Source organism: Heterocephalus glaber, unplaced genomic scaffold (genome assembly GCF_053883595.1).
Source record: "Heterocephalus glaber isolate CG9 unplaced genomic scaffold, H.glaber_assembly_v1.0 deba00001531, whole genome shotgun sequence".
NCBI classification, from domain to species: domain Eukaryota; kingdom Metazoa; phylum Chordata; class Mammalia; order Rodentia; family Bathyergidae; genus Heterocephalus; species Heterocephalus glaber.
In genome coordinates this window covers 11,532,517-11,554,935 of record NW_028258329.1, presented here as the reverse complement: position 1 = coordinate 11,554,935, position 22,419 = coordinate 11,532,517, and the positions used below count along the sequence as shown (strand labels likewise).

The 22,419-nt window shown below is 36.6% G+C and overlaps 1 protein-coding gene across 8 annotated transcripts in view; it reads left to right on the top strand.

Moving 5' to 3' along the window:
• Positions 1-22,419, top strand: part of Mctp2 (multiple C2 and transmembrane domain containing 2) — a 251,357-nt gene that overhangs the window by 154,475 nt on the left and 74,463 nt on the right. For all 8 annotated transcript variants that reach the window (XM_087188343.1, XM_087188345.1, XM_004852710.4 and 5 more), the window contains 5 exons: positions 445-547; positions 2,002-2,104; positions 18,418-18,519; positions 19,815-19,889; positions 22,005-22,124. In XM_087188343.1, coding sequence (XP_087044469.1) covers positions 445-547; positions 2,002-2,104; positions 18,418-18,519; positions 19,815-19,889; positions 22,005-22,124 — 503 coding nt within the window. The remainder of the gene's footprint in view (positions 1-444; positions 548-2,001; positions 2,105-18,417; positions 18,520-19,814; positions 19,890-22,004; positions 22,125-22,419) is intronic.

Genomic DNA, 22,419 nt, shown 5'->3' with positions numbered 1-22,419 from the left:
GTCTTTTCAGGTTTTCTGTTCATTTCAAAAATTAGATGATCATCATGATGATGGTGATGACTACTATTATTATTATCGTTAACATTATTCTTATTTTTCTCTTGAGTACATTTTAAAAATAAAGAAGTGAACACTCACAGGCCAAACTAGTAGGCCCACCTGTGAGACCTGTGCGATTATTGGCTTTCATTCATATCTGGCCCAGGAGGGGGTCGCATACCAGCTCCAATCCATTAAGATACTAAAGGCCAAACATTTGTAGGTGCCGCTTACCTACCTCCTGATTCCCACCCAATCTCCACAGACCTTGCTGCAAAAGGAGTCTCAATTTCATCTTTCAGCAAACGCACATTTATTGGTGTAAAAGTGCATGGCTTTTGTTCCCTTTGCTTTCACCCTTTTGAGAGTCATTCGTCTTTACCAGTGTCTGTATTCTCGTTCCAGGGAAGAGTGATCCTTTTTGCTTGCTGGAGTTAGGCAATGACCGACTTCAGACACACACCATTTACAAAAACCTCAACCCTGAGTGGAACAAAGTTTTTACATTGTAAGTGCTTTAGTCTCTGGATTCTAGAGGAGCAGCTTTAACTTACAGACCAATTATCTCTGATATCTTCGGGGCAGGCTGGGGCTCTTGAGTGGAACTTTCTGTCCAGTTTTATGTGCAAAGAGTGAATTTTATTGTTTTTCCCCTCTGAAAACCTTTTATCCTTTCATTTCATAGAGTGTGATGTTAATAATAGAAGAGATCCTTGGCAACTGCAAGGAAATGTTATAGGAGACATTGGTAAAAGAGTTCTTTTAGTGACTAACTCTGTGGGTAGATGAAAACATCTGTGTATCTAGATTAATTCATTCCTGGTTTAAGACAAGTTACAAATGGAGCCCTGCCTTAAGCTCAAGGAGCTTATGTATTAGAACATTAGTATAATGCCTGAAGGCTTGTATTCGGCCAGTCTCTTGGGAAGAACTGCTTATCTGTGAACCCTTGAAGACTCCCAAAGGCTTCCTCTGCTCCCATTTACCCGAGTGGCCCAGTCCATATCTAAATGCCAGATGTGGGCATTTAGGGGGCTAGATGTGTTTATGTTTCCTGGTTTGCTTTATATTTCAAGGCACCTGAACATCAAGGGGAGGCCCTTGTTGCATTTGGGTGAAATGACAGTATGTCACCCCCACGAAGCTGAATAAGTGCTTAGTCTATACTTAAAAGTGGAAAGCCAAGTATGTGTCTGGTGGAGTGGATGGCACTAGCAGGAGGTTCTCAAGGACCTGTGAGAAATAGATCATCTCTGGTAAACAGATCTGCCAATTTTGAGATGTAAAAGTCTCTTCATTTCCAAACAATTTGCTGATGGCTATGTCTCTATTTTTCAGTGTTGCTGGTATATGGCTTCCGGTCATTATTAAAAAATATATTTCTAAATATGCATGGGATTTTTGGTAGTTTGTATTGCCATAGTAGAAGGCCTTTTTTTTTTTTGTGGTACTGGGGATCAAACTCAGGACCTTGCACTCGCCAGGCAGGTTCAGTGTCGCTGAGCTACATCCCCAGCCATAGGAGGCTTTTTATGTATCTCAGCAAATACTAATTTTTCCAGGTTTTTTCAAAAGAGAATTCTTTTAATTTAAAGAAAATGTTACTTTCACTTTTATGATTTGGTAGCTACTTTGAAATTACTTTTCTGTCACTCTCCTCATTGTTTCCCTCCTTTTCCTCCTTCATCCTGTTTCTTTAATGGTCCCACCCTTGAATGTACCTTTATATAACACAGTGAAAAAGTTGACTTGATTTTTCTTTCCTGTGGATGTCTGAATCTGCTATGATGGAAGGCTTGGGAATACAGTCAATTTGATTTAATTTTTGGAATTTAATTAAATGGTAGTTTTATACTCTGAGGACACACAGACTTAATTAGTGAGACAGTGTTTTCAGATCTTCATGGAACAGGCTACACATGTGTGTATTTTATGTATAATTCCTGATATTTCTTGTTTCAGTCCCATTAAAGACATCCATGACATTTTGGAAGTGACAGTGTTTGATGAAGATGGAGATAAACCCCCTGATTTTCTTGGAAAAGTCGCCATTCCCTTGCTGTCTGTAAGTTCCTTTTGTTAGTCAACAACTTGTGACTCATTTTACAACTGATGACTTTCTACGGTCTATCCTTTCTTTCTGTCAGTCTGGGAGGCAAAAAAAAACAAAATCCTGGCTGTAGCTGAAAACAGTTTTACTCCTTATCCTTGTATTTCAGATATTAAGAAACATATTTTTATGTCAATCCAGTATTGATTTAATCACCCAAAATGTTTTGACCAGATTTTCAACTCATGATCAGGCTTCCTTTTCAGCTGAAGTTGAGGACTTCAATTCTATATCAAGGAATGTAGAACTATAATTGATTTTTGCTTCTATTAATGAAAAACATGCATGTATTTCTCTATGTCCTCTTTCTTCACATTTCTTTAAAGATTCATTGTTGGCGATTGCATGTTTGCTCTCAATTCTACTAAGGGCCATGTTCCCAAAAGTTTCATGTGCCCTTTAGTAGTAATGTTTGTTTTCAGTCTCAGAAAGGACATTGTGGAAGACAGCAAGAGGCCTGTCTTGGAGAAAGAAGTGTGTGTTGATAGTTCTGTTAAAAGATAATTCAGGGTGAGTCAGGAGAAAAAGAGGACTGAAAAAAAAGTTTATGCAGTGCGGAAGAAAGAACATCAAAGCATGCAAATAAGAGCGAAGGATGAAAGCTGGGGAGTGATTCCTCTATTAATGTGCTCTAGAAGAAAGAATTTGGTTTTTCATCCAACCAAATTCATTTGGTCCCAGAATCATTATGATTTCATCAGCTAATGAGACTTTATTTCTTCCCAAAGACTTATTTTTTTCAAATCTTTGTACATTTTTGTGGATGGAGCACTCTGTAATTTCACCACACGATGAGTCTAACTTGCAAAGTGTTTACAGAGCGGGGAACTCTGTGCCTCTTAATATCTCTTCGTCTGTTTTTGATCGCTTGGTTAATTTCTCCCCAAGTTCTCATATCCCTGATGTTACTCCAAGTGCCTGCGTGGAGCATCTGCTCCCTGATACAGCCGGCTCCTGCCAAATGCTCTGAGCCATTGGTGGCAGGCTGCAGGGCCACAGAGAGGAGAGAATAATATGGGATTTCCCCCCTTTTTTATTACAACTTTGTCACTTATTCCTGAAAGGATATACATAACAGGAATATGAGGCACACTTTCAAGATGTCTAAAGGGACCACAGAAAACTATTCCTTTACAGTTCAGCTCAGTTCCCCTCCCTCCCTCTTCCCTCTCTCTCTCTGTCTGTCTGTCTCTCTCTCTCTCATGTATAAATCTTAGTAGCATATTTTGTTTCTTACTAGAATATACTTGGGGTTTTTTTGAAAAGCCACTTCTATCTTGCTTATAAAAGTTTTGCATGTTTGGCATTTCTATACTACTACCAACAACTGACTGATGGCACAGTCCTTGCTTTCTTCTCTCCTTCTCTCTGCTTGGCAGAGCTGAAAACATTACCACCAGCTAAATCAGACTACCTCATCTTTGGCACTATTAGCATTTGGAGCCAGGGCATGCTTTGCTATGTGGTGCTTTCCTGCACATTTCAGAATGTCTAGAAGCCTCCCGGTCTTCTCTGCACTCGAAGAGAGCGGCCCCTGCCAGCCACTGCTACTGTGACAATGTAAGACGTCCACAGACACTACCAAAAGTCCTTAGCAGAGGAGAAATCACACCTACTGGAGAACTGTTGACCCAAATTAATGCATTTTTCAAAACATTCTTCCAAAACACAAGGTAGAATGCTTTGGGAAAGACTTAATTTCAACATAGGCAGCTTCCCACCCTGGTCAGTTTTCAGGTTGGTGGTAGGGCTTCTCCAAAGTCTGGCAATCATTCATTTATTCACCAAATATTGATCAAGTGGCACCTGTGTGCCAAGCACTGGTTTAGGTGACAGTATTCTAAGCACAAGGACACTCCCTCCTCATTGGAATTTATATTGTGGTTTCAAGATGCAAGAAAGATTATGCCTAAAACAATGCAAAAACAATGTACAGTATGCTAGATGGTGACAGTGTAGGTTGGGGAGGGGCACTGGGAATACAATACGGATGGGGACAATTTTCTGTGGCTGACCAGTGAAGGCCTCACAGAATGGGGACAATGAGTGCGACTTACAGAGGCGAGGCGAGGGAGTCAGCTATGTGGTGATCTGGGGAAGGGTCGAGGCAGGAAATCTTCAAGGTCAGAAGCTCTCAGACTGTCAAATTCCAAAAAGGTCTGAGTAGGCAGTGTAGATGGAATGGAGTGAGCAGGTGGAGAAGGGCGGATTGGAATGGAATGGGGCAAGCAGGAAAGAATCCTGAAAGAGTTGGAAAGCTGAAAAGTTTGAAGAACTTTGGCTTTTTCTTAGAGGAGAAGCACCGGGTTTTGTTTGTTTTACATTGCTTTTTTCATAACAAAAATGAGCTATGGCATATCAAGAAATATATCCCATTGTGAAAGATCTCTGCTTTGAAAGGTGTGCAGCCTGTGTTCTTGAGGACTTCTTCTGGTGCCTGTAAAAGTGCACTGAGTAGGGTGCTTCGGCTGCTGCTGTTCACTGTGCTGGGTTCCCTTCAGATTCACCTTGGATTCCTTGACTGATAATTTGAGGAAATAATTGAACCTCACATTGGATCTGCATGCACTCTACGTGGCATTTGGAGGTCCTCCTGCAAATAGCCTCTCCAGCCTAAATGACCCCCGTGTCACAAGTATATATAAATATGACTTTATTGTTTCAAAGTTGTATGAGTACATACTTGCCAGATATAGTGGTTACACCCATCGTGAAGAGTTGGTACTTGTAGGTAACACATCTTAGTTACTTTTACTAACTCTTCCTCTCTCCTCTCTTCTGCTTCTCCATCTTTTGGTATAACTATGACTTTAAAACTGTTATAAACTTCATTATAATTGGCAAGCTGCCAGCTCATTGATTATTTCATTAATTGTTTAATTTTCACATACTTCTGAGTTGTGGTTTAGTGTGTATGTTTTAAAATCTACTTATTTAGATGGAGAGAGAGAGCCACTTAATGCTCAAGCTTAGTACTGTGTACCTAATATGATGAGGCATGCTTTATTATGCCGATTTACAAATTAGGAAACTGAGGCACCGACTAGATCCTGTCTCTGGTAAGTAATAGAAGCAGGATTTTAATTTGGGCAGTCTGGTATCGGAGGCTGAGCTCCTAAGAGTTTGCTAGGCTGCCGCAGTGAGTTCCATTAAATGAATATCCTGCTGGAAACAAGGATAAGATTTGGTTGTGAGCTCCTGCTGGTGTGCAGGAGAAACACAGACTGGACAGTTGCATACCTTGCTGGGGGACACCTGGGTAATGGTCCCCCAAGGTCTAAAATAGCAAGTGCCATACCCAGGAGAGGACCAATGCAATGAGAAGGAGGGTTGGATTTAAGAAGATTTTAAGAAGCAAGGAGCTTAAACTGGGTCAGAAAGGAGGGGGGTGTCTGTTGCACTGGTGAGTACACCGAGGAATAGGTCCTTGCAAGCAGAGGGCAAAGTGTGAGCGACGAAGTATGGGTGCAGGGGGAAGACTGTGTTCTGGAACAAGGAAGATCTAGGTGCCTGGAGCTCAGGTTGAGGGTGGAAGTGGAGGAGGAGGACAGAAGGCAGCTGCGGGAGGGTTGCAGAAGGTTGGGGTTTATTGTATAATAGGGAGGCACTGCAGGGTCTTGACCTAGGGATGGGGATATCAGAGTACAATGGGCCCTTGACTTATGAACTCAATCAGTTCCTGGGGGCTAGTTTTAACTAAGTCAATACAGCTGAGATCTGGATGTTTACCTGGGTACGCGCTATGGATAACAAGGGGCAGATGAATCTGCCATGAACCTAATTAACTCAATTTGTTTGTATGTCAGGCCGGTCGTAACTTGAGGGTCCACTGCAAATCCCATAGGAATTGGTCAAAATAGCCAGAATTAAGCATCAGATCCCCCTTAGGTTCACCTTGTGTGCTTCTTCTGAGAAGGACTTAATTTCTCTGCTGCTGTCGTTTTTAATATGAGAAACAATCATAAGCATTGATTCATTACTTTTTCACAGGACACAGAATGGTATACCACCATACACAATTTTATATTTAAAAATCGAAAATGTTTGCAATTGAACAACCATTGAATGAGAATAGTTTTGTAGGAATACATTTCCTTTAAGTCATAAATTTGATTTAGATTTTTGGAGACAGTGCAAATTACATTTTAAATGATCTAAGCACAAAGTATAGAATGTACTTTAACTTTTACTCAAAATGTTAATGTGTTAAGTGCATTTAAACCTGTTGAAAAGGCTGTTCTAAACTCACTATATCTCTTTAAATCAGGGTTAAAGTGCTAGTTGAATATTGGCTCATTTAAAATCCACATACTAAAATAACTAACTAGTAGTGCTGAACTGTTCAAGACATATAGGCATTTTTAGATGTACAGCAGAATTAAAAGAATGCAGGCCAATGAGCTATCCTTCCATAAATTCTCTCTTCAGTTTTCAGAATAGTTGTTTTTAATGATCCTACAGATATGCAAAACTCTTTAATCAAATACCCATGATTAAGCACTATAGAAAATTGAGATTGAAATGCATTAAAATCTGAAGGCTTCTAATATTTGCTCATTTTCATATTGCTCCTCTAATTTTTTAATCAGTAGCATAGTAAATATGCACTGAAAAGCAGTAAGTACATTTCTGAGTTTTAAAATACTTTGGGCATAGACAATATCTCCTAGTAATGAGCTGATTCAATATATATATATTTAACATGTCTATCCTCAATTAAGTGATTGTAACTCTGAAAATTAGGCTGGATGTTTCTCCCGAAGGTCAGTCTGTTTTATTCAGTCATATTGTCACTTTCAGAATTATCTAATGGATCAATTTAAGAAGACTAAACTTGATCGAGTGACTCGCTCTGTAATGTAGGAAAGCATGTTTTTATCCTTAGTTCCTAATAGCCAAGGAAAAAGTCATTTGAGCTTGATGAGGACCTGAATTTTGAGACACATTTGGATTCTTTTGTGAAAGCCAGTTCAGTGGTACAAGACCAAGTGAACCTTTCATCTGAAGTGTGGCCTTCACGATGCCCTTACAGGCCTGCAGTGTCCTCATTGAGTTCATGTGCATAGTAGGGAGCCACGCCAATTCAACTTGGCTTCAATAATTGCCATGCTGATTTCCATTTTCATCTCCAGTTAAGTATTTATTGTACAAGCTTTTCCTGTGATTGTTTTGGTCATTGTAATGGACTTACAGAATTTGTTTTTTAAATTCATGCTGAAATTTTGGTCATTAAATTGAATAATATTGATATTTAGTGTTACATCAAGTAATACCAACAAGTAACTTATCTTCAAGTTAAAAAATCTTAGAATCTGTTGCCAAGGCTTGGTTTTTCCTGAGCATGGATTTAGTTGGGGAATCCCATGTAGGAGCCACTTGGATAGGGGTGAAAAAGAAACAGAGATATATCACCTGAGAGATTATTTGGTAAAGACAGGACTTGAATATCAATGCAGCACAAAAATGATCATTTTTAATACAAATGTTCAACAGTCCTTAGTTCCTACTCTTGGCTCAGTATGTCTACTGAAAGATAAAATCAGGCAAACTCCCCATCAGCCCTGGAACCTAGTAAAGAATACCTTTAACATACTTCATTCTTATGAAGCACAAGCAATATATGGTCTGTGTGGTATTTTGTTAGGACAGACAGACAGTGAGAGAGAGAGGGAGGAAAGGAAGTGATTCTTAAAGGCCCAAATGTTTGCATCTCCAAATATCAAAAAGTGTTCATAGTAAAGTCTGTACATGCCATTTTATAGCTGCTAAATTTCTGGTCATGCAATTCAAAATCTCCCTTCTATATGTAAGTAATTTTTGAGGTGACTTTGAGGCATATTATGGTGGTAGTTCTCAAACTTCAGAGCATCAACAATTGGCTTGATCTAATACATGTATATTCATGTACATAAAAATAGAAAATATTTGCTCAAATGCCCATCTAATATGTTCACATAGTGATCAGACATTCCTTAAGAGATTTCAAAAAGGCAGAAATTGTACTGTGGTCAAAGTACTATAAAAATAGAAACTAATAACTTAAAAGAAACAAATGGTATTTGGGGAAAACATCCCCAAGTAGCTTTTGTGGATACTAAAGTTGCAATTATAGACTACTTAGAAGTTGACAGATTAAATACTATATATACATCAAAACCATGGCTAAGGCCAAAAGTGTCATTCACAGGAAAATCTAACCTTGTATGTTTTTTTTTTTGTAGATAAGGGTTGAAAATCAATTAAGCATCTCACCAAAAGAAACTAAAATTAAGAAAATGAGGAATGAGTGAAGGTGAAAATAAGGACTGGTGTCGTACCTCAAGGGTAGAACATTTCCCTAAAATGATTAAGGCTCTCAGTTTCATCCCCAGCACTGAAAACAAAGTAAAATAAAAGGAACAGAGCAATATTATAGAAAATATGTGAACAGTGGATTTGTTAAATCTTAATACTAGTGCCTACCCACAGAAAGAAAGAAAAAGAAAGAAAGAAAGAAAGAGAGAAAGAAAGAATAAATGGACAAGCCATTTCCAAGGTCAGTGAAAACAGGAAAAATGTATTATGACTGAGGAAACAACAAGAAATACATAGGGTTTTTATGAAGTCTACTACTAAACTTTAGTCAGGAATCGGAGAGAAAACAGTTAACTGTTGAAATGCACTTCAAAGAACTTGGATACCCTAAAGATGTCAAATCTTTCCAAATGAATGGTGAATAAAATACAGTTCATACTTGGAGAAAGGGATGGGTAAAAACCAAAAGGAAATTTATCCTTAAAATAATTTTCAGAGGAACATAGATATAAAATATTGAATATACTGCTTAGGGAAATTACTAATTTTGGAAAGATAAGAAAAAATTATCAAATTCTGTTCTTTTCACCATGGATTCTCAGCTTCCCCAAATAGGAAAACAGATCTAAATTGCTTTATGATCAAGTTACTTTTCCCAAAAACCTTAAAGAGACAGGTAATTATTTAAATTTATTAAGAGTATAAAAAATGGAAAATTTATTTCCTGAGACTAGAATAACTCATATGAAAAACACGAAAGTAATGAAAATGAAATTAAATACCTCTCCTAGAATACTAGAAAGCTTGAATGTGTTAGGAACCTGATCGCATAATTTATATCATTGTAACAGGTACAACTGAAACAGAGTGACTGCTTAAATTAAAATAAATTTATAGTCAAAGACACAATGCCATTAATTCCACTGAAAATAATCCACGTTTATTTGAAACATACTTATTTCATTGTCCTTGCCATTTTCTGAAGCAGCGCTGGAAGTCCTCTTTCATCAGTGTCTTTTTCATTAGTCTTTTTTCATTAGTATCTTTAGTTGTGCTCGTGATGACTGCCTCAGTGTTTTGAATTGATTCCAAACGTTCACCTCTCATGGTCATTTTGGATTTGAGGAAGAGCCAGAAGTTTCACAGTTCAGGATCTGGTGTATGAAGTAGCACTGTAATATTTTTAGGAGCCTGCTTTTCTGTTGGATGACATTCAGCAGCAGCATTCACCATATTTTTTTTATCACACTTCATTAAGACACTCAAAAAAGAGAACTTGCAAAGCTCCTTCAGTAAGTGGCAGGAACAGCAGGATAAGTGTGTTCAAAGCAAGGAGAATATTTTGAGGAGGACTAATTGCAATGTGTCTTTTAGTGTAATAATTAAACTTAAATATTCATCATATAGTTGGATCATACCTCATATATTAAAAGAGGGGAAAAATCCTAACAATGTTACTAGATGTGAATGGGGCTCTTGATACATTTCAACACATATTCTTTTGCTTTATTTATACATTAAGTTTGTTAGTACATTTTAGGTATGCAATATGCTGATATTCATCATTGGAAATTTGTACTTTTACATGATGTATCTTGCTTCTTATTTTTTCCCCATTCCCTTACCCATCCTTTAACTCTTCCACCCCTCCTTATTTAAAAGACTTTGTTCCTGTTTTTTCCTTTTTTCATATTTATTCCTTTCCCTTCTTTCCTTTCCCCTACCCCGCCCACTTCCCTTTCATCTTTCGACCTTTTCATCCTATTTCACATTATCTATTATACATTTTGATCCTTATTTACACTTTCAGTTTCTCACACTGGAGAAATTATTTGGTATTTACACATGTGTGTGTCCTATATTTTTTGGTGGTACTGAGGACTGAACCTAGGATTTCATCCTTTGTAGAGAAGTGTTCTTCCACTGAGCTGCTCCCTCTGCCCTCCAAACCCATTCTTGATTATGAAAAAGTCTAATAAGTTAGTAATTAAGTACTATCTCAAATAATAATATCTTTCAAAGGTCTCATAAACTCAGGGCCATTGCTTATATTCCATGAAGATAACATAGTAGCTACTGTATAAAATTGTTTGAAGAATTTACTGAATTATGTGTTTACAAATCAACAAAAATTGAAGGCTTATGTCAGATCCGACCAGTGCAAAATTATATGAAAGCATGTTATGCAAATTTTAATAAGCAAAGCACATCATTTGCAAATACTGTCTGATGATATCAGATATCTGTGAACAAAAATTGAAAACAGAATAAAAAAGGTCTGTAAGATCAGTATTTCAAAATAAGGTCAATAGCTTTCTCCAATAAGAAGACATAGCAAAAACTAAAACAAAACAAAACATCAAAAACTAAAATAGATTTTAAAAATTGGTAGTGTTTGAGACCTATGTGAAGAAATTCCGGAACTGTACTATAGGACTGGAAGGAAGACTATATAATTGGAGATCACTTAACGTATAAAAAACTTTAAACACAGTGATTGAGGAAGAAATAAATTACTTAATAGCTTCTGGGAAAATAAGTTGCTTATCCATCAGGGGAAAATGTGTCATTGTGGTGTACTGAACATAACACTTTCAAAATAATTTAGAGGTCAAACACTTGAAACAAATTTCTTTTTTAAAAAAAATGTAAAGTAGGGAAGTCCTATTGAGAAAACTGAAAAACATGAATGATAAAAGAGAAATATCCTGCAAAGACAAGGAATAGACTGGTGAAAAAAATCTGAAAACAAAACATTTGCAGTATATAAACAAATGGACATCACTTGTATATAAGTCATCTTTAATCAGTGTATTAGCTTTCTCTGTGCTGGGATCAAATGATGGACACTCACAGATTAAATGGAGAAATGATTTATTTGGCTCATAATTTTTAAGGATGAAACGCATGGTCTCCTGGCTCCAACACCAAAAAAAAAAAATCATGGTGGAAGGGCTTGGCAGAGCAGAACTGCTTAACTCATGGCAGCCAGAAAGCAGAGCTGGAACAGTGCCAGAGAGAAAGGGGCCAGGTGCCAGATATAGTATCCAAGGTCACACTTCCATGACCCACCCACTTATAACCCAGAAATGTGCTTTACTAATCTCCTATGCAGCGCCCAAGCACATCAAATTGACAATTACGCTTAAATGTCACAGTCAGTAAAGAAAAGAGTTTTAAAAAAAGATGTGATTTTTTTAATAAAATGGAGTACTACTCAGCCATAAAGAATGAGAAACTAGACACATTTATAGCTAAGTGGATGCACATTGAGGCAATACTCTTAAGTGAAATAAATAGAACACACATGTGTAAATACCGAATAGTTTCTCTGGTGTGAAAAACTGAAAGTGTAAATAAGAATCAAAATTGATAATATTTGACAATACAAATCAATTGTATAATTGATAATGTGAAACAGGAAGAAAATATTTAAAGGAATAGGGGAAGTGGGAAGGGAAGGGAAAAGGAAAGAAGGGAAAAGAAAAAAAATATGAGAAATGGAAAAACATGGAAACAAAATCTTTATAAATGCGGAAGGGTGGAAGGTGTGAAGGGAGGGCAGGGGAATGGTGAAAAAAATAAGAACCAAGATAAATCATTAAAGGTACAAGATCCCAATGATGAATGTAACTGTACCGTATACCTAAAATTGACCAATAAACTAAATGGAAATAAAAGAAAAGAGTTAAAGAAGTGTAAGTCTTAATAATTAGTAAGTATATGAATGACTTTATTCAATTATGATCATGATGGGTAAGAATAAAGATGGTGGGAACAGACCACCTGGGTTGGCACCCTAGTCTCTTTCCTAAACTAGATGTGTGATTTTTTAAAAAATTACTTTTATTGGTACATTTAAGGTGTACAATACAATGACATTCATCATTGGAAATTTGCACCTTTACATAATCCATCTTCGTTCTTATTTTTCCCCCATTCCCCTGCCCTCCCTTCAACCCCTCCACCTATCTACAAAGACTTTATTTCCATTTTTTCTTTGTGATTTTTGACAAGGTACTTAACCTTTATGTCTGCATTTCTTTGTCGATGAAATGAAGGTAACTATTGGAGGTATATGGTGAGAACTAAGTGTGTCAGTAAATGTACAGTTTTTGCAACAGTTTGTGGCACATAGTGAACTATTATTGTGTGAGTTGGCATTTTCATCTACTTTTAGCAAATTAAATGATCAAATTAATTTAAACAATAACAAATAGGTTAAAGATTTTTCATTTTCAAGGTAGAAATAGGAAGAAAATGTTCAAATGGGAAGGGGAACAAAGCAAGGTGAAGAGGAAAGGAAGGAAGGGAAAGGAAAAAGAGTAAAAGGAAAAACAGGAAATGAAGCTTTTGTAGATAAGGAGAAGAGGAGTTCAAGGGTGGGGAGGGGACTGGGGGAAAAGAATCAAGATGTAGCATGTACAGGTACAAAATCCCTACAATGAATGTGATCATTATGTATATCAAAAATGTACCAATAAAATTAATTAACAAAGATATGGAGGGGTTGGGGAGTGAGGGAAAGGGGATAAAAAATAATTAAGATTCATTATACAAATGTACCAACTCTACACATGGAATGTAATCATGATGTACTACAAGCATGTACTAATAAATAACAAAAAGATTAAAATTAAGTTTAAAAATAATAAAAAGAGCACTGGAAACACTTTGGAAGGGATGCAACGTTGTATAAGCCCGTGGAAGTATTTGGATTAAATGGATTAAAATTCGATGTACATAAATCGGAACATGTATAGTCTAGGTATCTATTTTGAAGGGGCAACTGGGGCTCAGAGAAATATAGTAATTACCCATAGTCTCACAGATGTTAAATGCCAGAAACGAGAATTGAATATGTGTGGTTTCACAGTCCTATCAAGGTCCACTGTTACCCCCCCCACAAAAAAAGTACAGTCTCATTTCTTATGAAAAGATGTATGTTACAGGAGATAATTTTGCTAAGAGAGAAACTGCTATATATCAAATTAAAATGCCCTACTTTGGTAAAGCTACCGAGAAATAGGCTTCTTCATTGAGGGTGGGAATATATATCAGCACATTTCAAAAAAGCAAACTGGCAATACTGCTCTTAGTCTTAAAATAGCCACATGACTCAGCAATTCCAGTTCTAGACATTTATCTTAAGAAATGTATCTCGGGGTACATAAAGATATCTAGGAATACATCATCCTGTTTACAGTTTTTACCAACTGAAAATGGTCTTAATGAGTTGCAACAAGATTAGTCAAGTTCATTATAGAATATTCAGAAGGTGGAAAACCATTCTGAATTATAAAAGAAAATCAATTATGTGGGAGAAATATAATGCTTTCTGTACATTGTTAAACTTGAAAGACAAGCTATTAAAAAGAATATAAATTAAGACTAAAACTAGATAATATTTTAATGTGTAATTACTATGTACCTGTCAATGTTACAATGTTATTACTATTTACCTGTCAATGTTACAATGTTATTACTATGTACCTGTCGGTGTTACAATGTTATTACTATGTACCTGTCAGTGTTACAATGTTATTACTATGTACCTGTCAGTGTTACAATGTTATTACTATGTACCTGTCAGTGTTACAATGTTGCTTTTTGCTGACTTATTTCACAGCTACTTCTAAGTGTGTACTATTTTTATTCACATTGTACAGATCAGGAAACTAAGAACAGAGGGATTATGTAACTTCTCCAAAGTTACCCAGCAAGTCTGAGGCAGACGTGGAATTTAGACTCAGTTCATCTGCCTCCAGGGTTCCAAATATTACCTATTCTATTTTTATGAGACATAAGTATAAATGTACATTAAAAACTACAAATGTGTGTTTACTTGTTAAATTTTTATTTGTTCAATATTATTAGTGTTATATTTTTTCCTGTTAATTTTTGTTTAGTAAATTTTACCCAATTTCTAGAATTACTGTATACTACTTTTGTAAATAACATATTTTAGGGAGAATAGATGATAAGAACTAGCACAACAAGGTTTTGTGGCATTTCCAAAGTTGACTGGTTTTGTTTTGGGGCAGTGAGTGGACAAATTGCCTGGGAAAGGAAAAGAGGTGGAATATTAAGTGGAAGGGGCTTGAAGGAATGAACTCTGTGATGAATCCACTGGTTGGTCCCTGTGCGAACAGTGACCTCATAGACATTTGAATCTCTCATGTTGTTTGTAACTCATGTCTTTGGAACTGGCTCAGTTCCAAGTGGGGTGAATGTGAATTGCTACCAAGTAGTGTATTAATTGTCCTCTTGCTAAGCCATGTTTCTGTCCTCCTGGCATTTTGTTGGAAAGTCACTTTGCATGAGCATCAGCTGGGACCTATTGGTGTGTCACCTTGTCACACAAAAGTGTTCTGCTTTCCTCACAGAATGAAAGGCCTTATTTATTTGGATAATGCTGGTTTATACCCACATCTCCATGTTCTCATTTGAAGATCCCACAATGAAGGACTCCATATGGCTCTTTCATCTGGATTTTTATCTTAAATGTGTATCACTCCTCCCATTTATGCTTAGCTATTTATTTTATTCCTTCCTATAGATTCTGATTAACATTGCTATTAAATCATTTGGCGTGGCATTGAACCAAAGTTTTTTATAGTCAACCATAATAATGATAATTCTTTAGTCAACTAATTTGTAGAAAGCTTTTAGTATTTTACTATGATTATAACTCACGGAAATTTAATATTCTTTCATATAGAAAAAATGTTGATTAGTTTAAGGATGTTTGTAGATCAGACTAAAAATTTTAAACCAGACTGCCTTCTTGGTAACTTTTCCTTTGACTCCAGAATCCTAAATCATTACTCAGAAACAAACTTCCCGTATTCTCTCATACACCAAATAATGTGGCCAGGAATTAACTCTTAGCATGCTTCTGATAAAAGTTTATGATGTTTATATTGTATCTGAAAATAATCTAAGGGACGTGAAAATGCCCATTTTCCTGGTTATAGTTAAGTTTCTGTTCTTTAGTAGGTTACATCTACGTCACTGGTGGAGACGCTTTCCTCCGATTATTGCCTACTGTCGTACATCCTTCACTTATGAAAAGCCCAGTATAAAACCATAGGTGATAGGTCAATTTTAAGAGTTTACCTTACAAAATTGATGTTAAAGATATTATCTAGTTTTTTCTTTAAATCCAAGACCTTTATATTTGAGTAAAATGGAGTCCTCCCCTGTAAACCCAGAAAGGCCCCCTACATATATTTAGAGTCCTCCTTTCATCGTAAATTAAAATCTGTTTCACTTCTTTTTGCCTTTGATGACAGGGACATCAAAATTAGTTGAACTGCTATCTCATATGCAAAGATTAAAAAATAGAGATTGTCTCCTTAAAATGTTTTTGAGTGTACATTAATTACCTTATTTAATAGATTTCTTAAAATGATAAAGTATTAGAAATTATCTACAGAGTTCTAAGTACAAATACTGACCTTAGCTGTTGACTCAAAAATCTACGTTTAGTTTTTATTTCCTATTATTATTTGCTTTCTTATAGGAGCTTGGCAAGTTGGGATGTAAGATAAATTTTTTAACTTATATTCTTGTATTGGTTCAGTTTCATAAATACAGTGGAAAATAAAGATATTTTAAAAACATAGTCTCTCCTGTTAGCATTTCAGTACAGTATTTAATTATAACCCTAAATATACAAATGCATTTACCTATTCTTAATTCAAACATGCTTCAAATCCAACCTCCTATGTTTGCTCTTCCCTCTACCCTTTACCATTTTTAAATATATTCTTTGTAGCAAACAGATTGAAAAGTTAAATCAATAAATCTTCATTAATAAATTGTAGTTTATTTGCATTTTGAATATTGTATAGAAGTTTTAACATTAGGCACATCTATATGCTAATACAAACCCATATTGATAGATACAAACTGAAGTTGCAATATCTACAGAGTGCCAGTTAGGCCAAAAGTCTTAAATCCTTTTGTAATACTATTTTTATGACTATAAATTCTTAGTAAAACTTTTAAAATGATGCATACCCAATTCCTACTGAATTTCTATTCAGAGGAAAGAATTGTGATATTTATAGAAATTCAAAGGGATGTTAGTTCCTCCAGTAATTTTTAAACTTGTTGAATTTGTATGTTTTAAGTTAATTTTTTATTACAGTGCTGAACATGAATAGCTTTAACTATACCTAGCTTTGATGATGACTTTCATGTCCTTAGGTGGATTCTGGGTTTTGCTGACACAATTCTAAGGACATTGAGTAACAGGAAATGGTCATTTACAAAATATAAAAAAGAAAAACCTTTTGCTATAAAGTATTTCTTTCTATACTGATACCTCGTGTCTTTTGATCTTCCTCAATCCTTAAGAAAGCATGGAAATTTTAAGAATACAGTATAATGGCTGAGGGTTAAAGCAAAGTTAAGTTAGGTGAAATGCAGCTTGGCAAAGAGTCATGCTGTTTTTGTATTTATCTCTTTCAACTTTAACACTCACAGTTTATTAAGTGAGACTGTGTACCAGAGCAGAAGCTCAGAATCCTGTTTGGACACCGTTGAGGAAGGAAGCCGGGTCTTTATGGGGCATCCCTTCCCTTCCTCTCAGCCAGTGGCCAGGAAAACCATCATATTGCATAAAAGCTATTCAATCTGAGAGAGGTGGGGTGACTTTGGGAAGGAAGATGACCTCTCCCTTGTAAAGTGGAATTGCTGTTTCCCCCTGTGACTCAGTCAACTCATTTCCACCACTGTTTATAAGAACACTCTTGTGAATGCTTCTAGTGACAGCAATAGTCATTTAAAATATGGCTCTATTTCCATGTCCTCCAATCTCTAATTTGAGTAAATTATTGATCATTGCAATTCCAAAATAGAATGTTTGATAAACTTAAGCTTTGCAGAGGCCCTTTTAGCATTAACAGGTATGTTCTGAAAAGCCAGAAGTGTAATCAGTCCATATACCACTACTATTGTGTGTAATGGAACCATGCCTGCTATTAAATCTAAAGTATGATGAAATCCAGCTAATTAACATGCCTTTCATGGGAGTCTTCCTGTATTTCATAGTTTCTAAAATGATGCAGGCGCTGTCTCCTGTGCTGGAGTCTGAAGGCAGCTTAGTGTTTAGCACTGGCAAACTTCTTTATTTTGAAGATTTATTGCTATTTTAGGCATTAGGAATGATTTTGGATTTTGACCTCAACTTTAGCTAACCTGGTTCTATCTATTTAATTTACATTGTTTTCTGGTTAGTGAAATACAGATCATTTTATAAAAATCAGCTTCTGTATTAATTTCTTTGGTACATTTAATCTTTTTGAGAATGTTTTTAGATTAACTAAATTTGAAAAATTGCAGACTGGTGAGTTCTCATATAACTTTCATGCAGATTATTCCAATGTTAGCATCTTAAATTACCATGATATGTCAATCAGAACCTAAAACAAATGACACTGATACATTATTAATAATTAAACTCTGATCCTTATTTGGATTTCACCAGATTTTGGACTAATATCCTTTTTCTGTCCCAGGATCCAATTCAGAGTACCAAAATATATTTAATCATCTTATCTCCTCAGTCTCCTCTGATTTATGATGCATTCCTAGTCTTTTCTTCTTTTCCATGACCTTGACAGTCTTGTGGAATATTGGCCCAGGCTTTTGTAGAATATTTGTTATTTTTGAATACACTGCTTTTTATTTTTTTTAAAAAAAGAGAAATGTAGTCCAGTCACGATCTGTACCAATAATATTCTATCACTTTCCTAGTTTTCACCTGGTAAATATTACTTTATCCTCTTATCAATTATAATAGCATTCTGTAATTAAAAATTGATTTGTGATGAATGTAATACCTGTTCAATATTCATTGGTTAATCACGCTACATTCTCAACTTTGCCAAAGTTACTTTTGCTTATTCCCTTTAAACCACACAGAAAGTTTCCACCAATAAATGTATTATCTCTTATTCGAGCAGATTAGAGATGGAGAACTAAATTGTTACGTGTTGAAGAACAAAGATTTAGAACAAGCCTTTAAAGGAGTCATCTACTTAGAGATGGATCTCATATATAATCCGGTAAGTCTCACTGGGCCATACCGCCCTACTTTTGTATACCTGAAATAAAAGGCATTCAGAGATTCAAAGTCATGCTCAGTATTTCAGAAATGTGGTCACGAGAGAGAAAAGAGAACATTTTTGCTAAAAACTTCACCATAAAATCTGGGTTGAGCACCTTGGCTTGCAAGTTGAGCCCACAGAATTGATGGTATTTACTTCACAGTAAATGAAAATAAAGGGGAAAAGTAGGTTTTATATATAACACATTAATATATAGAGATTTGTAGAAATGTAGATGTATTATTTATTATATAATTTATATATGCAAATAATTCTATAATGTAAAATTTGTTATAAAATCTATACAATAGATGTATATATCTAAGTATAATATAACATCTATGATATCTTTACCCTCTATACCATCTGGAATATATAATCTGGGCAATATATAATGCATAGCACCTTTCATATAATAATTAATTTTTTATTTATATATTGGCAAATTTTCAGTAGTGCTAGGACTGTGAATACAGTGTTCAGAATAAGAGTATGTTTCTTTTATTTTCTTCCCTTTTTCTCCATTTCCCTTCAACAAAATATGTGCAGGTTACAAGATAGATGACCCCTTGTTTCCTGCTGCCTTCTGTATGGATTATATCAAGAGACTTTATGCTCAGGAAAAACCTGAGTTTAAGGGACAGAAAGTTGATCCTTAAATTGAAAGTGTTTTGGTTAAGTGATTATTTTCCATTATTTATTTGATGAAGAGGAAAGGACTTGGATTTTATCCATTCCTCCTGCTGGTGGTTTGACTCCATCACAAGACCACCATGAACCTAAGTTTATTTCCTGTAAAATGGGGCTATCATGGCTCATCTACTTAGTTTTCCAGTTCACTGGAAGGAAATGAGATTCACTGTGGCAGGGTTGCTTGTTACCAGCTGAAAGCTGCTATTCACATGTCAGGTATCATTGATGAAGCCTTATTTGAGAGACACTAGAGGGAAATTTTAGCTTGCAGAGACACTGGTTTAAGAAGTTACGCGCCTCGGTCTCTGCAGTGGCTTCAAATACACCCCTGTGGAGTTAGCTGAGTAGCAACAACATTCTCCCAGCTGCAGTCTGAGCCCCAGGGTCTCTTATGGAATGAGACCCCAGAATCTGCACAGCGCAGGGTGCTCAGCCATCGCCTCTGCTTCCTGTCTTAGCTGGAAGGTCGGAGGTATTGGTGTCTTTGTTCTTCCCAGTTACTGAAAAGCAAAATGAAGTCCAGATGAATGCTGCCCTTTTAAACAGTGGTGTCTTTCTAGGTCAAGGCCAGTATTAGGACCTTTACTCCCAGAGAAAAACGCTTTGTTGAAGATAGCCGCAAGCTGTCCAAAAAGGTAGGTCAGTACAGCACCGCGAGTGTCTTGTGGGTACATTGAGCACCCAGTACCGAAGAGCTTCTTGGTCATGACTTATGTGCTTCTCTCCCTCTCCCTCTGCCTATTCCTATCTCCTCTCCTTTCCAGTTGGCTTCCCTTCTCTCCCCAAACAAGGGCTTAAGCCAGCTCGTGAGAGAGGGGAGAATTACAGCCTCTCTGTAGGATGAAGCTGAAGTGTCAGTCCTCCAGCATTCTCCTAGATCATTCTCTGAACAATTCCCAGCATCAAGCACACATGTCCTCCTGAATTCTCTCCTGAATTTCCTCCCTCACAGCCCTGTCCATCTCTGGGCGTTAAAATCTCAGGAAGGTGTCTGCCCCTTGAGTGGCCCAGGCATTCAGAAGGTACATCTTTGGAGGTTTCTGGCCTCCAGTTTTCCTTTGACTGGTCTTACCTCTCTCGTGTTATACAAATTTGGGCCGTGTTGGCATTTTACCCCACAGTGACTTAACTGTCTCTCTCTCTGCTTGTTGCCCTAAATTCTTCTCACATCAGTTCAACCCTCAGTGAAGAGTAGGGATTAGGAGGGGAAATTTCATGATTATTATTATCATTATTGTTGTTATTACCTTTTTGTGGTTGTTGTTCGGGGTCCCTCCCTGTCCTCTTTAGACACAGCTCAGGATTTTAGTCCATACCCATTGTCCTTCTTCAGAGTGTAGCAGAGAACATAGTGTCCCCTTTTCAGGCATTTATTACTTCCCCCACTTCCTGTGGGTAGACAGCTGTGGATGACACAAAGCAGTTCAATATAAAGGCACCTTATCATCCTTTTGTTTCCCGTGAACTTCTGGGCACACTTGGGAAAGGCCTCCGGAGTCTTCCAAAAGGAAGCATCTGCATGGTTATTTTTTTTTTTTTTGTCTACGCCAACATTGAATGCAGTATTTATTTTGTGTAATATGAGTAAATGTCTTATTATTATTTCTGCTGTTTGCTCTGTTTACCTGAAAGTTAAAATTTGGGTTGAGGTAGGTAGGGTAGCTACATTGCAAACAAATTGAAACGAATCTACCTATAAGTGGGGGAAAAAAGATTCCTTTGCAAAACAGGACCTGCCTGTGTGGTGGCTTTGGACACTGAGAGGAGTGGGAGGTTGGGGACTGAAATCCTGGGGTGTGGCAAGACCCTCCCCACAGGCCTCTGACCACTTAGCTTCCCCAAATGTTCATCAAGTTGCAATTTTTGCTTATGATACACATAATTAAAAGCACCTGATATATGACAGGTATTTTTCTAAGGGCCTTAAGTCTCACCACCACTTGTAATGTTAGACCTACTGTCAATATTATTTTGTGAGAGAGGTTAAGAGAATTTCTCAAGGTTTTACAGCAAGCAAGTAGGAGAACTTGATTCCCTCTCTTATACACTTTGGGACTAGATGACCTACAACCAAAGGTGGTGAACCTACAGGATGCATTCCGCAGCGGGCAGGCAGAACCCCCTCTGTCAGCAGGAGAGACAAGGCATCCCAGCAGCCAGGCCTCACCTAACAGCTGTCTTTCCTAAACTAAAACCTCACTATCTGGGTTTAACTGCAGTGTTGGCACTTTGTAATAAATAAGTGGGTTTTGGGTTGCAGTTTGAGTACTTGATCTCTAAAAGGTTTGCCGTCACTGGCTATGTCACTGGCTATGTATGTTTCCATGATTAATCTATCAAATTACTTCCATATTAAACCTCAGCACTCATTCCCATCTCGCTCTTTCTTTCTAGCTCTACCTCTGTCTCTCTCTCTCTCTCTCTCTCACACACACACACACACACACACACACACACACACACACACACACTTACCTATACCAAATCCTCAGTCATTATAGCTTTTGCCAGCTTGATCTATGCTGAACATTATTGCAACAGCCTGTTCTTTACCAAATGAGCTGAAACATACATTGGATTTGCTTTTCCTCTATGGATGCTAATAAATTTGAAAAGAATTTTAGAAGTATCAGGACTTTTACTTTCTATTTTTTTTTAATTAACACCTCTACAGAATTATAATTTAAATGATCAGGTAATAGGACCTAAAGGTACTGCAAATGTAATTCCCTGTTTATTATTTTTATCAGATCTTATCAAGAGACATAGACCGTGTGAGAAGACTCAGTGTGGCTATATGGAATACAATACAGTTCCTTAAAAGCTGCTTCCAGTGGGAGTCCACACTAAGAAGTACGATAGCATTCGTGGTAAGCTTCCTTTTTAAGCTCAAATTATTGCTGGCTTATTTGTACCCTTTCTTCTTCCTAAACTTTATTAAGGCATAGGATTATGTGGGGTTGTCTTTCTAAGATTATAGTTAGGTCAAATTTACCCACACAAATCCTTTCATTTACCCGCGTCCTCTCATATACCATTTCTTGGTGAGCTTAAGTGAGCCAGTGTTCTCCATATTTTAAATATCCCTATTGCTGTTATATAGCCAAATTCATAGTCTCCCCACTGACTGTATTTCTCTTCTGTACCATGGCTGCCAGTAATTTT